Source organism: Xyrauchen texanus, chromosome 28 (genome assembly GCF_025860055.1).
Source record: "Xyrauchen texanus isolate HMW12.3.18 chromosome 28, RBS_HiC_50CHRs, whole genome shotgun sequence".
NCBI lineage: Eukaryota > Metazoa > Chordata > Actinopteri > Cypriniformes > Catostomidae > Xyrauchen > Xyrauchen texanus.
The window spans coordinates 41,746,401-41,764,294 of record NC_068303.1 but is presented as its reverse complement, the minus strand read 5'-3'; the positions used below and the strand labels follow the sequence as shown (position 1 = coordinate 41,764,294).

At 37.5% G+C, this 17,894-nt stretch overlaps 1 protein-coding gene across 1 annotated transcript in view; it reads right to left on the bottom strand.

The window, feature by feature from the left end:
* Window positions 1–17,894, bottom strand: part of LOC127621767 (zinc finger protein 292-like) — a 59,955-nt gene that overhangs the window by 7,886 nt on the left and 34,175 nt on the right. Inside the window, exons 4-7 of the mRNA XM_052095489.1 lie at window positions 16,060–16,195; window positions 1,031–1,233; window positions 348–484; window positions 60–201 (exon numbers count right to left, since the gene is read on the bottom strand). Of these exons, the coding sequence (XP_051951449.1) occupies window positions 60–201; window positions 348–484; window positions 1,031–1,233; window positions 16,060–16,195 (618 nt within the window). The remainder of the gene's footprint in view (window positions 1–59; window positions 202–347; window positions 485–1,030; window positions 1,234–16,059; window positions 16,196–17,894) is intronic.

The following is a 17,894-nucleotide window of genomic DNA, read 5'->3' as shown; positions in this document are numbered from 1 at the left end:
AATTGTAAGAAGCCAGAAAATGAAATGAGAAAAGTGAAAACAACTGTAGGAAGGCTCACCTCTGACTGGATGACCTTAACGAAAAAGAGTAGGTGGAACACTGTTTTAGACAGAATTGTCATCTGACGGCATCTGTCCAAAAAACCTTGCTCTGAAGATTCTAATCGCTTGAGCAGTTTGCCCCAGAACAGAGTCAGTTCCCTGCCAAACGATACAAAAAAAAATAATCTCCAATTCAGATTACTTAGAAAAGACATTCTATTGTCCCTCTCATGAAGTCCTTTCAAAGTTTTAACAAAAAGTTGCACATTTTGAGATATTCCTCATACGTACGGTATGATACTTACCAAGCACAATAAGAATCCTCCTGAAGAATCTGACGGGTCAAAAAAACAGAGCACAACGTAAAGGCTGCTTTCTCATCACCATCCGCTTCAAGGTTACAAATCATCTCTAAAGCATCTCGACAGTCCACTCTTGATAGCTGAAAAGGAAAAAATGTAAAGCCAGGTGTGTATTTGCTTCTGCAATATAAAAATCTACTGACAAGGACATTGTGATGATGATGATAATAATCATCAAATTTTAATTCACACTAGTTTCTAAGTTAAATGTTTTTTAGGATGTTTAGGATGTTTAGCATGTTAACTTTGTACAAAAGTTCAGATTTCCTTGCTTACGTTAAAGCACACACAAGATGCTCTATGAACATTCTCAATCATGCAGCATAACATTTATTTTATTTATTTATTTGGGTCCCCATTAGCTTCCACAATGTGGTTGCTAGTCTTCCTGGGGCCCATAACATGACCATGCACTTGAAGAGTCCATGCCAGTTCAAGTGCATGTTGCCATTAAATCAAAAGGTGGATATGCCAAATACAAAGACATTTAGAAATTTGTTAACTTTTAATTGTACTTTTCACTTAAATTTTTACGATGATATCATGCAATGATAAAAACCAAAATAGAAGCATTTTCACATGTGGACTGAGCTGTATATTCTCAGTTCACAGTTCACTGTCCTTACCTCTTCCATTACAAGTTCCTGTGGAGCAACAGTGCACAAACAAACCAGGTACATCTGCTTAAAGTGTCCCTGATCTTCAAATTTGGATAGCTCGGCACAGGCCTTGGCAAGTAATGCTGCCTGCTCAATACAGCTCTCTTTGATCAGATGCTTCACTCGCATCCTCAGTAGTGCTGGTCCTTCCAGAGTGAGGAACTCATGAACTAAGGAGAGAAAATAACAATAAGCAATATGATCTTTGCACTTCTCTGCTTTCAAGACAGGGAGAAGATTTTACAGGTAGTCAGGACCCTTAAATCGGCCCTCAAGCACGGAACCGCCAGTCTAGTCTTTTCCCCCATTACAGCAATGAAACGGCACAGAGGAGAAGATAGCATGACTCCGTGAGGAAGCGTATGATTGACAAGGGTCTTTGCGACACTCAAAGTCAAGGTCAACGAGACGACTCATCATTTTAAACAAGTGGTGTATGCTGAAAACTACCTGGCTGCTCTTGTCTGTTCCTCACCCTTAACAACAACCTTCAGGTTTAGAGTCCTACAATCATTTCACCGGTTATTCCGTTAAACAAGCAGGACAACCCGACAGATATAAATCAGCCTTAAACATGAAGCAACTCACGTAACAGGTGCCTTTGTCGATAATTTAAGGGAAATACTAAACGCATATTTGTGAGGTCCCATTTATAGGCACAACTTAAAACTACTGTTTGCTCACAACTATTGCTATAAGGTAAATGTAATCGATAGCATTCAGTCCCATATGCCACATATATATGTTTGTTTTTATTCCGTTTCATTTAAAGTTAACCTCAAGTCCCTCATGTAGGCTTGGGCTTGAGATGTGTATTGCCTTTGTACACCTTGGGTCATACAAGTTTTATATTACCTTTCTTCATCCTAAGAGAAAGCATGCTTAGTCTATTGCAAGTATAGACCATTTTCATCTGCTACAAACAGAACAAAAGGTGTTTTAATTTTATTTCACAGGAAACTTAACGCAAAGGTTGACACCATGGAGAGTGATGATGAAGGAAGATTTGTTTATGCATGTGTTGCTGTCAAAAATATTAAGATGTGTTTTGCTTCTATTTACTGTCCAAACGCTTACGACCCCAATTGTATGGACGCCATCTCTAACATCCTTTTGAGCTTTCCGGACTATCTGGTTATAGTGGGTGGAGATTTTAATCAGGTGCTTGATGTAACTTTAGACAAATCGAATTCTGACTAAAATCTAAGTATAAAAATGTCCCATAATATTAACACATTTAAATGCTAAATGAGTTATAGAGTTAAATGTTATTGATTCTTGGTGATTGAGGAACAAGATGGTGAAAAAATAAGACATAATACTTCTCACATTGATTATAATTTTGTTTCCCCTTCTTTAAATCAGTGTTTAGATTTTACAGACATTTTTCCAATTGGAATTTCTGACCATGCTCCAGTGATTTATCGCTTTTAGCCACCACAGACGGTTTATAGATAGCGATTTAATACCACCTTACTTCAAAACAGAGTGTTTCTAAAGCAGCTGAGGTCCAATCTTAAATTGTTTTTAGAACTGAATCTGAAGTCCGCTAAAGGCATCTTAACACTTCAGGACCTATCCAATGAGAATGGGCTACTTTCATTCCAAGACCATAACCCTCTGGTGTAGACGGATGCGCTGGCGCGTCCTGCTGGATTTTATCGTCATTACTGCGGAAACAACATAAAATTCTCCGTCATTTTGGGGCATACAGATAAGTGTAAGACATCATTAGAGACTTTAAAGGGTCTGCTTTTATTTGTGTACACTCACAATAACAACAAAATCTTGTGCTTTTGTAAAATAATGAAAATAAAAAGGGTTAGCATTCAGCAGTCTCTGTGTTCACGAGCATATTTCAGAAACACACCACAAAAATGAACTGAAACGCCACGAATAAAGAAAGCTTAAAATATCTACTTTTAAATAAAACAAGTCAAATTTAAAACAAATATTCTCCTGCAATGTAATCTGTATGAAACAAAGCGATGTAATTTATCTCTAATGTGATCACACCCACCAGCAGAGCGCGCCATTCATACGCTAATGTGCTGAGACGATCAATGCAAATGCTAAACGCCCCCGACTGTGCCTTAAAAACAAAATTCATTCACTTTTCTGTGCGTTTGAATGACAGTACGATACACAAGTGAGAAAACTCCTAGATAGTGACGAAGAGTTAACATTTTCCTCAGAAGAAGAGCGAGACTCTGATGAACATTTGTATTTTGAAGAGAGACTTGATCTGGCCGAGGATACAATTTCAGACGAGTAAGTCAGTTAGTTTTCATTAGCTGACACGCTATTTTATATAAACATGTACATATTTACTAGTGGGACTGTTTCCAGACTTACCAGCCAGGATTCAGAGTATTGACATTTGAAATATGTCCTAATAAGCAAGTTTTAGTAACATTGAAATGCTGTTTGGCTAAAGCAGGTATTTAAATTGTATGCTGTATGATATAAAAATTATATGAATGTTTAGATTATATTTTAACTAGTGTTTATAATGCCTCATTATCATCATCAAAGCTTGTGCTTGCAAATATGTGTTCAGGTTAAATTAGTAAAATGCCCTTTAAATATGCCCATATTAGAAAATCACCATCTTATTATGATTTCTGAAGGATCACGTGACACTGAAGACTGCAGTAATGATGCTGAAAATTCAGCTTTGATCACAAATTGCATTTTACAATATATTCAAATAGAAAACTATTTACAATATCACTGTTTTTACTGTATTTTGGATCAAATAAATGCAGTCTTGGTGAGAAGAGACTAGTGTAGCTATAAAATTAAGTCTTTATGTAAAGAAAATGTAGTCAGATTACTTTTTCACTTAAAACTTGATTTTGATCATTGTCTCCTCACATTCATTCTCTTTGTCACATTCCTCATTGATGGACCCAGGGGAGGGGTCTTTTGTCTCCTCAGGTGTGAATTACAATCAATATTCATGATAGTTCACGTCTCCTCACATATGACCTTTCTAACACTAAAAGTGTATTACAAAAGTTAAATTACTATATTGTTTTGTATGAATGAGTAGGGCTGGGACAACGCATCGACGTCATCGATGACGTTGACGCAAAAAATACGTCGACGCAAGATATGCGCGTCGATTCGTCGGACCCAAAACAAAGATGGCGGCGCTGGAGCGTAGTAGCAACACGAGTGGCTCCTCAGACTATCAGAAGTGCAAGGCGGCATGCACTCGTTCCTCTAAAGTATGGGAATTCTTTAATTTAAAAGGAAACAATTCCGTGATATTTCGTCTTTGCAAAATGGAGATGGCCTTCCATTCTAGCACCACTGCAATGCACCAGCACCTTAAGAGGCGCCACCCGGTTGCAGCTGCAGATGACAGAGCACCGTAAGTTTTTTTTCAACTCCCCACTTTGCACTCGATGTTGGAGTAGGCTATAATACGTTTTCGACACCTAAAGTTTTCGCTTATAGCTATTAATAATGCGCTTATAGCTATGAATGTCGTGAAAAATACATAAGAGGACACTGACAACGCGCTGTGACAGACAGGACCAAGCAGGTAACATTTAATAAAGTCTCAACTTTCAAATTTGGTCATTCAAAGAAAATTAAACCATAAATAGGCCTACTATTTTGTGGCTCTTTAATGTGTCGTGACAGATTGCCTCAGTTAAAGCTGCTCGTGAACCGATCATCTTTTCCTTGTTAATTTATAGCATCAAATATGTTAAACATGAATGTAGCCTACATCAGAAGGACTGTTGTTTTAACCGCGGAAAGATGTCAGTACAGTAGCCTACAATCCATTATTCAAATTCAAATCCAACGACATTAATCTTCTCTCTCCTGACTACTTTGTTGGACAAAAATGGCGTATTATGATTGATTGATCAGATCGCCAGTCAATCAAACTCCCGGCAAATGTTTTTTTTTTTTACATTTTATACACCCCCACCCCCGATGAAACCGGTATTACCGGTGTTGTCACAAGTCGATTAATCGAATCGAACTGAAAAAAAATTAATCGTTAGATTAATCGATGCATCGAAAAAATAAATCGCTAGATTAATCGTTTAAAAAAATAATAGTTTATCCCAGCCCTATGAATGAGTGATCAGGATGGTTTTCACATAATTTTGTAGCATAAACTCTAGAGCTACAAGATCCAGTTCTCAAAAGTATTGTGGACAAATGTTTAGTATGTGTTATATGGCCTTATTTCAATGACTTAAAAAAAAGTTTTCAAAAACATGCATTAACGGTATTTTCTCAAAAATACAAACATGTACACACGTTGCTCACATATTATTGTAGCCCAGTTTGTGTTGAATACAGCGTTATCAGACTTTAGCCATTAATATGTTTTTAAGCAACTGAAAAAAAGCACAAATGTCAACTTCTCCGGGGCCCAAAATACCCTCAGACCCCAGAGGGTTAAGGAACAGCACAATCTTCCTGGATTCTCCTGGTTTTTAGATCTACAATTGAGATCCTCACTTCATGCCTATGGTGTCCCATGGAATATACCCTTACCATCTCACCATTTATGGATATGGATCCACCCTCAAACCCTCTTCGACTTGTGTCCAGTATTTACAACAAGCTTATATCAAAGTCCTGCAAGACACTGAAAGTAACTCAGACCTGGAAACAGCACCTCCGAGCATTGGGCTTGGAACTTAACAGTTTGGTCAAACATTTTCTCCGCTTCAAAGAATCCAGCACACCAGCTTATTCACTACTTTAATTTATCTATAAAGTCTATGCCTTTCCTTATAAATGATAACGATTGAAACTCAGCCCAAACTGCACACAACATACTCAGAACTCCATAGGGACGTATTTACATATTTTCTGGGACTGTCCAATGGGGTCACATTTTTGGTCTCTGGCAGCATACTTTTTTAGAAGGTTTTAAAATTTCCAGTGCCCCAAATTCTTGTTTTAATTCTTTATGATTCCTCTTAATTTTACACTGTCTCATAAAAAGCGTATATTTTCAGGTTTAACGGCAGCAAAAAAAAAAAAAAAAAAGGACCACAATCAGTAGTTTTTCTATGGATCCTTCCATACAGGACTGGTTAAATAATTACAGATATGTACAGTTGAAGTCATTAAAACTAATTTAACCACTCCACAGATTTCATATTAGCAAATAGTTGGCATTCAGGTAATTTAGGACATCAACAATTCTTCAACAAGTCATTTTTCCAACAATTGTTTACAGACTGATTGTTTCACTTTTAATTGAATATATCACAATTCCAGTGGGTTAACTGTGCCTTTAAGCAGCTTGGAAAATTCCAGAAAATGTCAAGCCTTTAGACAATTAGCCAACTAGCTTCTGACAGGCTAACTGGAGGCGTACCTGTGGATGTATTTTAAGGCCTATCTTCAAACTCAGTGCCTCTTTGCTTGACATCATGAGAAAATCAGAAGAAAATAGCCAAGACCTCAGAAACAAAATTGTGGACCTCAACAAGTCTGGTTCATCCTTGGGCGCAATTTACAAATGCCTGAAGATCTGATGAAACAAAAATTGAACTGTTTAGCCATAATGACCATTGTTATGTGTGGAGGAAAAATGTAGCTTGGAAGCCAAAGAACACCATCCCAACCGTGAAGCATGGGGGTGGGAGCATCATGTTGTGGGGGTGCTTTGCTACAGGAGGGACTGGTGCACTTCACAAAACGGTATTAGCAGCTATTCCTGCACCCGCCAAATGATGAGGGCCTCAGATTTCTTTGAGCACTGAGGCTAACTCATTTTAATATTAACTAATTTTAGCTAACCTAGCTAAAGTGATTTCTGTGTGGCTCGTATTACTTTCAAATTTTCAGGTCCTTCACAGCTGGAAGGCATAAATTCCACTGAACTTTAATGTTGTTACGCTTTTGTCTTTTAAAGAGTGAATAATGCATGTTCTTCTGTGGCCGTTGCGATAAAGCAGCTGTTTGCCTCGAGAGCAGAGTGCCGATGTGAGATAGGATTTATTTGCACATGTGAAAGTAGGAGGCGCTCCTGACTCAAGTGTATACAACCTTGTTCTATTGTAAAATATTTAAAATAGATCTAATAACGCTTTCCCGGTCCGACGTGCCGAACTCGACCCACGGTGTGTTTCAGAGGTTTATGTTTTTGAAAGATAAAACTCCAAAAAAAAAAAAGTAAACATAATACATATATTTGGAAAGCTGAGATACTCGTGATTCGAACGATGTAAACCTTTTTAAGATACAATCACAACAGCAGGTACAGTCTATATCTTTGTCAGACCACCAACATATAAACAACCAATAACAAAATTTAGGCAACTCACCTATGAAGCCTCATAGTAGTCCACTGAGCCATAACTTCCCGACAAAAACGGTGTTGTTTCATTGTCAAATGTCCAAACGATCAAATCAAGTAAAATGTTTAGTCCAAATCACATTATTACATCAATAAATATCCACAGACTCTTGTTGCATCATTTCAAAGCACCTGGCAGCTGTACCTAAACTTTCACATATTATCGGTAATAACTTCAGTTCAGATGTAAACATTTCCTATATCCGGTATCAAAATGGAAGCACGCACTCTGACCTTTCGATTGACACCTCATTTGACCCAATAGGAGCTTCCATGTCCTATCCAAAGCCTTCAATACCCAACCACAGTCTGTGTCGAATGTAAGGGCATACCCACTTTCCTTTGTTTACTGATCAAACCAATTACATCGAAGAGTGGAAATGACTGACGCATCGTACAGCCAATGAAATTCTGAAAACAGTGATATGCAGCTTTAGTCGGAAGATTACAGCATGGTTCTGTAATGTGTGTGCGCAAAATTGCCTTGCCATTACCGAGTGTGTCGTGCGTCTGTGCGTAAAAATATTGGAGAGCTGTTTTGGAACTGTTTACACATTTGTCGATTTAAATATGGTGAAACGGACGCGAAAAACAGGATTTTCACCCCAGGATGTGATATAAGAAGGCATTCATTGTCAAAATTCTGAGTTTGGAGATGAAATTTCTGAAAACAATACGGATGATTTGGAGGCAGAGGAAATATGGAGAGATGAGACATGGCTCTGGACAAGTAAGTGTTTTCTTGTGTTTTATAACATATATTACTGTATATTCCGCATAAATAAGCTTTAGTTTGAATAATGAACACATTTTGTAATTACCCTTTGTCGTGTGTTTCCTCAGTGAGTGTTTGAACCGTTTGTGCGTGTTTTTAGTTCATTGTTTGTTTCAGATCTATTGACATGCTATATAGATGTTTTGTATATTTACTGTAAATATATATATATATATATATATATATATATATATATATATATATATATATAAATGGACCTGAAATATATATATAAATATAAGTTGAAAATAAGAATATATGTTGTGTTTGAGAGTCTATTTGTTACAATGCGGGGAGGTGGGGAGGTGTAGGCCCATCTATTTGTTACAATGCTGAATTGATGGGGGAGGTGTAGGCCCATCTCTTTGTTCCATAGTACATTGGCAAAGTATACAGTATTTACAGTAAATATACATACAATAATGCATATTTACACACTCGAAAAGAAAAACTATATATATATAGTTATATATATATATATATATATATATATATATATAATACAGAAAAGATGGAAAAGTTGTGTCTAGCTTTGTAAATTACATTTATTTATTCTCCCCCACTCAGCAAGCGGCCACATAAAGTGGAGCAGCAGGACAGCACCTCATCAAGAGAGGAGCCCCATGTAAAGGAGAGGTCCCTATGAACCAGAAGGCTTTCAGAGGAGCTGGCAGAGTTGGGGTCTCACTCCACAGCCAGACCCGTATCTCCTGCTCCACGAAGAGCAGATCACAGGCCGTTGCACATCACCAAATCTTGCACCGCTGGTCGGTCTGAAGTGCAGGCAGTGTCATGCAAAGACACCAGTGAAGTACTCTTCCTGTGTTCTGCCTTTGTGCTTTGTACCCAAATGTGACTGCTACAATGACTGGCATGTTGCTAGAAACATGTACAATTTTATAATGGTTTGTAAATACTTTGTGTAAAAATTCATGTAAATAGTTTGTTGTGTATTTTTTATATAAACAAATTGTCCACCATAGCACTAGTTTTGACTCTTTTATATGCACAACATTTAGTTTCAAGAAGGGAAAAGGCACTCTAATGTGTTTATGCATCAGTTACTCTGTGTCAGCAAAACTAATAGTGGATCTGGATATGGAATATGATAGCTCTAAGTGTCATCTTTCATTAGAACCCAAAATGATGACTGTACGTTGAAGCGTTCAAAAGTTGCAGCCTTTTTGTCCTAGGTTACCAAAGGGTCCTTTTGGAGTATCCAAAAGGCACTTTTGTAAAACGCCTGGGTGTACCCTTAGAAAAACATGTGTAAAATATTCATTTTTTATGGTATTGTTCTAAAATTTGAACTTGGACTAGGTAAGGCTTCATGCTGTGATCCCATTGTGTTCTCAAGCTAATAGCTACAAGTTATAGTCATCTGCAGGCATCTGTATGCAAAAAAAATTTCAGGCGGAAAAAAAAAACTTCTATTTCATTGTGTTCAAACTTCTATTACTCAGAATCAGTAGCACTTACAGTAATTCTGACTGCTGGGGAAAAAACTTCAGTGTCTCCCCTTTCAAATGTGACCAAAACCATGCATGTACTCCAAACGGTTCAAGAACACCTTTAAATTTACTTTGGGTATGCCTTGATTAGGCGTTTTAGGCTAATTTTACAGGATTGGGAAGAGGATAAAAAGTTCACAAAAAAAAAAAAATAAATAAATAAAATAATAGGTTGCTTGTCCCAGTGTACACATGTGTGGACGTTGTATTTTGGCTTTGCAATATTCAACGCATAATTTAAATCTCAGTTCAGGAGACTCTGTGCTGTCAGTAAAGTGTTAAACTTTCAACAGGAGTCATGTGATGAAACAGTATGGCATCGATCACAGAGGAGTTTGTCTTTGAGAGAAACACCAACAAAACTACATCTGGTAAGAAACCAAATTCAGTTTTACATTGAAACCAGTTTGATTCAAAAGATTAGAGTCTCTAGTTTCATCCGATATGCCATTTATTTAATTTGAGTGATTTATCACAAAACGGCACACTGTTAAACAATGAACACGTATGTGGACTGTATGTTCAGCTTCAGTTCAAATATCCAACATTCACAGAACATTATCATAATGAGAATCAATGAGAATCAATGGATGCATCAAAAACTGATAAATGTGTCTTTCAGAGGCTTTATATGGAGTTATGATGAAAATAAGATGCATTTCTAACTGTTCTGAGACCAGTGCAGACAGACCGCACACTGGAGGTCAAGTCATTCACTAAATAGGGAGCAAGGGAGCATCCTATAGCTCTCTATAACTGTTCTGAGACCAGTGCAGACAGACAGCACACTGGAGGTTAAGTCATGCACTAAATAGGGAGCATCCTATAGCTCTCCTATAACTGTTCTGAGACCAGTGCAGACAGACAGCACACAGGTTAAGTCATTCACTAAATAGGGAGCAAGGGAGCATCCTATATCTCTCTATGCAGTTAAGTGCGTTCACTCCTAAAATCTGATCAAAAGTTCAGTTTCAGGCTGCAGATGATGTTTGGATCACTCAACATGTTTGACACACATGGGACAATGATCATCAGTACATACATTCACCATTTATAATGGATCACTTTATTTGAACATGGTTGGCAGTGATTGGATGATGCTGGATATTACTTTGAATCTGAATTAATTATGATAATGATGTAATGTCTGTAACATCTCAAAAACATGAATAATCAACACTCCTGGAAACAAACAATATGAAAAAAATCTGACTTTCTATATAAATGTATATTATTTAAAATTTCACAACCTAGTCCTGCTGTCCACATATGAGGACATCAATTTATAGGAAAATGTATGCTCTTGAATTTTTTTACTTGTTTAGTAGGTGCTACTAGCTACAAACAAAAAACAGGAATGGAAAATGCACACAGCAGACACACGGTCATCTCAGGAGGTAAAAAATGTACTGCGGTCACAAAAAGGTTTGATGCTAGACATTAGATAATGAAAACAATTCATATATAATGATTCCAGGATTTAATATCTGGCAAATGCACCAGCATGTTTTTGCCGGCTCGCTGTCAGGTGTGCACCAGAAACAACACAGCCAGCAGCATTTTTACGCAAATGTAACATTAAAGCGCACAACACATTGTTTCCTGCGATTGCAATTCCTTTGTAAATAAATGTATGTAAAGTCGAAGAATGTAATTTCTGCGCCACCGTTTTAAAAACGGTTTCCTAATTATGCACGTCTGGCAAACAGATAGTCCCGGCCCCAACTGACACTATTAGTGGTGTAGAGTATGGACGGAGAATCATGAACTCATTAATTCTGAATACAATGGACACACTGTTAAACCCCCCCCCCCCAAATCACGGAGGTAGCGCCAGCGAGTCTGGGGAGTAGAATGCGCTATTGACGTTTTTACGACCCAAAGAGACACTCCAGCGATCCTCGTGACTTCTAAACCCCCCAGATTTGAAAGACACACACACACACGTTCCCTGCCATTTAAAACCCAGAAGGGCTTATTTTGAAGGAAATATGTTTATCCCCGTATGCTTGTGTATTTCTGATGTGACATCAAGTTAAACTCTGAGGGCTTATATATAAAGAGCCTAAGTATATTCACTTTTAAGTGTACCAAATACATGTTTCTTGGTATCAAATTAAACCTTACGACTTGCCCTAGCTGAATATAATATAAGGTTACGTTAGAAATGTATTCTGCTATGTTTTTCCATCTTTTGAGTGCTTCAAGCCACGATCCTGACCCAGTCGTAAATTATGCAAATGACGAGCCTTGACAGAACAAAGGCAACCATCTCGCGCCCAAAACGGAGGAGTCTCATTGGGGCATTCCTCTTTAATGTGCGATTTTAAGCTACGAGCTGACATTATCAAAGTAAGTTAACGTGCTTTTGATTAGTAAGCTTATACTAGGAATAAACCTTCTGGAGAATTGATCAAGAGTATCGAGCAAAGTGGTTCGGTGGACGAACTGGTTGATCGCGGTACGGGTTAATTCCATTAAGGTGTTCTGAAAATTAATACAGCCTGTCTGCAGATGATGTATATTCCTAATTAATTATAATTCGTTGTGTTTAATTATCTATATATATCTGAAGCAGACTTTTGGGCTATAACCCCTTTTTGGGGCAATTTAGAATGTATTGTTATCTAGTTCAAACCGTATGATTAATCATTGATTACAATCATTAATATTTAATTGTACATTCCCCAAACCTGAACCGAGATACCCTACAGTGGAGTCAATGTTATAGTCTCTCAAAACAGAGCAATTTTCATAACACCACAGAGACAGTGTTTACAGTTTTCAAGAAACTTAACCTATGAATGGCTTATGATGACTGTTTCTGCATATTTAGCTGGGATAGAAGTATTAAAACACAGAAAGTTACACACTTCAGCTTTAACATCTCATACAAAGAGATTCATGAATTTCTAATGTTCTATCATATACAGTACATGTAAATGTGTGTTCTGTTGTTTTGAGCTGCAAAACAGAATTGCAAAAATGCTTTAGAAGTACAAAATCACCTTTTTTTTCATTTTATCTTTTTTTTTTCTTTCATTGTGGCTCTCTTAAAATTTTTGTCCCCTCAAGTGTTCAACAGATCAAATGGAAATTATTTATTTTAAGAACAGTAACAAAAGCTTTTGTACCTCTTTGTACATTTGTAAAGCATATGAGTAAAACAGTGATCTGATGATAAAAGCTAAGGTAAGAAGGTAAGTGGCAAAATATTGGACAAAAATGTTTACATATTAGGTACTTCATTAATTATTTTATATAACTTGTACAATATATGTAAAAGGAGTCTGTGAGGGACTCCTGAATCAGTTAATCTTTTCATTTAAAAGGGGTACTCCATAAGTTTTTAGCTGGGTCTTAATTGTCTCAATAGTACCAGTGGTTTTGGACTTTATACTGACACCTATCGTACTGGATGCAGAAAGTTTATTTACTAAGTGCTGCCGCTTTACACAAAGATGTTTGTTTTTGTTCAGTTTTGTTACTTTTATTCTGTCTCATACTACACACATCAGTATAATGGCCATTCTTGTATTCAATCCAGACACATTTTCATACATTGTTGCACTCTGGATAGAGACCAGACAGTCGCTACTCACAAACTCTCTGCCGGCTGTGACCGTCATGTGTTCTTGTTTGACGTTGCACATTAAATCCTTGCTCTCATTCTATTGGGACTTTGTGATGTTTCACACCCCTGCTGATCAATATACTGTAGTCACTCTGGACTATTCTGTTGACTTGGACTCCCCACAGAAAAGCTACTGTAGCACAAACGGCTGAAAAACATAATGCTGGCCATGATAGAAAGGTGTCAGAACACCCAGTGCATCACAGCTTGCTGCGTATCGGCAGACCGGTCAGAGTGCCCATGCTGACCCTTGTCCACCACCGAAAGCACATACAATGGGCACGTGAGTGTCAGAACTGGACCATGGAGCAATGGAGAAAGGTCTGATGAATCACATTTTCTTATAGATCATGTGGACGGCCGGGTGCGTGGGTGTCATTTACATAAAAGATGGCAGCCAGGATGCACTGTGGGAAGATGACAAGCCGGCAGAGGCAAGGTGATGTTCTGGGCAACGTTCTGCTGTTATTTTGACATGTACCATTCACCTAAAGATTGTTGCAGACCACGTCACCCTTCATGGGAATGGTATTCCCTGATGGCAGTGGCCTCTTTCAGCGGGATAATGAGCGCTGCCACACTGTTCGAGAATGGTTTGAGGAACATGATGAAGTGTTCAATGTGTTGCCCTGGACTCTAAATTCCCCAGATCTCAATCCGATTGATCATCTGTTGGATGTGCTGGACCATCAAGTTCGACCCATGGAAGCTCCAACTCGCAACTTACAGGACTTAACCCTCTGGGGTCTGAGGCTATTTTGGGCCCTGGAGAAGTTTTGACATGCCTTGACATTTGTGCTTTTTTCAGTTGCTTAAAAACACATTAATGGCTAAAGTCTGATAACACTGTATTCAACACAAACTGGGCTACAATAATATGTGAGCAACATGTGTGTACATGTTTGTATTTTTGATAAAATAACGTTTATGCATGATTTGAAAAAAAAAAATAAAATAATATTTAAGTCATTGAAATAAGGCCATATAACACATACTAAACATTTGTCCACAATACTTCTGAGAACTGGATTTTGTAGCCTAGACTTTATGCTACAAAATGATGTGAAAACCATCCTGATCACTCATTCATACAAAACAATATAGTAATTGAACTTTTGTAATACACTTTTAGTGTTAGAAAGGTCATATGTGAGGAGGCGTGAACTATCATGAATATTGATTGTAATTCACACCTGAGGAGACAAAAGACCCCTCCCCTGGGCCCATCAATGAGGAATGTGACAAAGAGAATGAATGTGAGGAGACTTAATGATTAAAATCAAGTTTTAAGTTAAAAGAAGTAATCTGACAATACATTTTCTTTACTTAAAGACTTTACTTAATTTTATAGCTACACTACCATTTAAAAAGAAGTTTCTTCTGCTCACCAAGACTGCATTTATTTGAGCCAAAATACAGTAAAAACAGTGATATTGTAAGTAGTTTTCTATTTGAATATATTGTAAAATGCAATTTGTGATCAAAGCTGAATTTTCAGCATCATTACTGCAGTCTTTAGTGTCACATGAGTTTTCTCACTTGTGTATCGTACTGTCTTTCAAACGCACAGAAAAGTGAATGAACTTTGTTTTTAAGGCACAGTCGGGGGCGTTTAGCATTTGCATTGATCGTCTCAGCACATTAGCGTATGAATGGCACGCTCTGCTGGTGGGTGTGATCACATTAGAGATAAATTACATCGCTTTGTTTCATACAGATTACATTGCAGGAGAATATTTGTTTTAAATTTGACTTGTTTTATTTAAAAGTAGACATTTTAAGCTTTCTTTAGACATAGGATTCATGTTTGTGTGATCAGTATTTCGCAGAGTTTCAGTTCATGTTAGTGACGTGTGTGACAGAGCGGAGGCTTGATTAGCCTGATAAGGGACCGGGTGTGTAGAATCACGACCCGGCCCCGCCGTCCGCCCTGCCACAACGCGTTTCTGAAATATGCTCGTGAACACAGAGACTGCTGAAAGCTCACCCTTTTTATTTTCATTATTTTACAAAAGCACAAGGTTTTGTTGTTATTGTGAGTGTACACAAATAAAAGCAGACCCTTTAAAGTCTCTAATGATGTCTTACACTTATCTGTATGCCCCAAAATGACGGAGAATTTTATGTTGTTTCCGCAGTAATGACGATAAAATCCAGCAGGACGCGCCGGCGCGTCCGTCAACCCCAGAGGGTTAAAGTACCTGCTGCTAATGTCTTGATGCCAGATACCACAGGACACCTTCAGATGTCTTGTGGTGTCCATGCCTCGATGGGTGAGAGCTGTTTTGGTGGCACAAGGGGGAGCTAGGTGACATTAGGCCGGTGGTTTTAATTTTGCGGCTGATCGGTGTATGTAAAACTATTTTAATTAGCAAAAACTTACTGAGTGCATCTTTAAACGTACCATTACAAACGTATGAATTTAAATGAATCAGAATGAAAAATTTTAAGGACTTTTATTGGACATTTGATTAATGCCTATTTAACGATTATTTTTACTATTATTATTACCACTAACCTTTGCTCTTTAACTGCACTGTTTGGTTGAACTACTACTTTGAGCAATTATCTACTGTAAAAACGTTTGAAAACAGCTAAGCTACGGTCATATTATGGAAAAACTTTGATAGTGCCACTACAGTTAGATAGTTACTCCCGGACATTGGGACAATACTTTTTTCTACCCCACTGTGAAATGTCATGAAGATAAAAAAATAAGAAAACTGGCACCTTTCTCTTGGGATGGCATGTCATTCTTGAGGATGCACTGCAATGTAGAATTGGTCCAGACTCCTTGTTCTTGTGTGATGGTGTTGAGCATTACCAATTGGGAGATTCCCTTCTCCTGTACCAGAGAATGAGCAGCCTACACAGACAGGACAGCCCACAAAATAAACACTACTTACAGTAATGTTACTTACAATAATGTACTCTGGCATGAAAAACAGCAGCTGGTAGTTGACAAATAACCATATATGGACTTTATTTTTTAATCAACATCAAGATGAAAATGTATAAGAATGCGAAAAACGTGTATATCTTAGGTCTTGGTCACCACCAAATGGATTAGTGCAATTTTTCTCTCAATTAATAATATCAGGTCAACAATAAATACAAGAACCAGAACATATAAAAGCTACAAGCATAATAATGACAGGACATGTCAACTTCATGTCAAGTATTTCAACTTCACTAAATATGTCAACCTAGGGCTGGGCGATATGGTACAAATTATTATCACTATATTCTTTTTCATATCAATCGATATCAATATTTATCACGATATTCAATCACATTTGCACATTGCAATTTTTTTTTGAATTTCCAAAAAAAGGAGAAAACAAAATCCTAAACAGTCTAAATAGTCTTTACAAAACTGCGTTGGGGGCCAGACACAGCCAATGCAGAGGTGTCTGAGGGATCTTCTGTGAAAATATTACAATATTTTATAGTTTATCAATTGAGTGCAGTTGAATATGAATGTTATAAGATGATCTGTTTATTTTGAATCATAATGACAGTATATATATATATATATATATATATATATATATATATATATATATATATATATATATATATATATACACACACCACGGGCTGTTTAAATACTCGATTCAGATTGGCTGGAAGGTGAGCAGTAAAACCGTTTAATGCACAGGTAGTTCCAGTCAGTTTGATTACAGTTCGAAATTAATCCGCTACTATAATCATCGGTAACCATAGTAACACAGTTACACTTGCAAACAGAGTGAGAGAAACATATGAAAACGTTTATTTAGGTAGGCTAAATGGATGATTTTTGCATATTGTTTAATTTGTATGGTGAATATGGCAATTTTGAGAAATGGGCCCAGGCACAAGACGAAATAGAACACTTGAAGACGTTGAATGACAAAAAGCGGCACAAAGAATTAACACCGACAGAGCTAGATAAGATCGAAGACGACAAAGATGAGGTCAATACGAAAAAGACAACTAAATGGGCAGTTAACACTTTCAGTGACTTTTTGCGCCAAAGACAGAAAAATTGTGATTTCGAGACCTGCTCTGCTTCTCTTTTAAATGAGACATTGCGGGAGTTTTATGCCTCTGTTCAGTCTACCGCTGGACGCGAATACAGTGTTGCAAGTTTGATGTGTCTCAGAGCAGGTATAAACCGTCACATTACAAAATACAACATCATAAGTGATAAAGACTTCAAGTCAAGCAATGCCATCTTTAAATCAGTTTTAAAGCGCTACAGGAAAAATGGAAAAGACACCAGCGTTCATCATCCGCGTATAACTGAGTCTGACTTGGAGAAAATTAGAAATGCACCTGCACTCTCCCCTTTCACACCCACAGGACTTGTAAGAAAAGTTTGGTTTGACATACAGCTGTGTTTTGCACGGAAGGGAAGAGAAGGAAACCGTAACCTATCAAAAGAGTCTTTCGTTCTCCGGCAAGACGAGAATGGGAAAGAGTACCTGACCCTGGCTTATAACCCAGAGACAAAAAAACCACAAGGATCCCACCGCATCGGATAGAGAAAATTTATGAGGATTTATGTTTGCGAGCCCCGG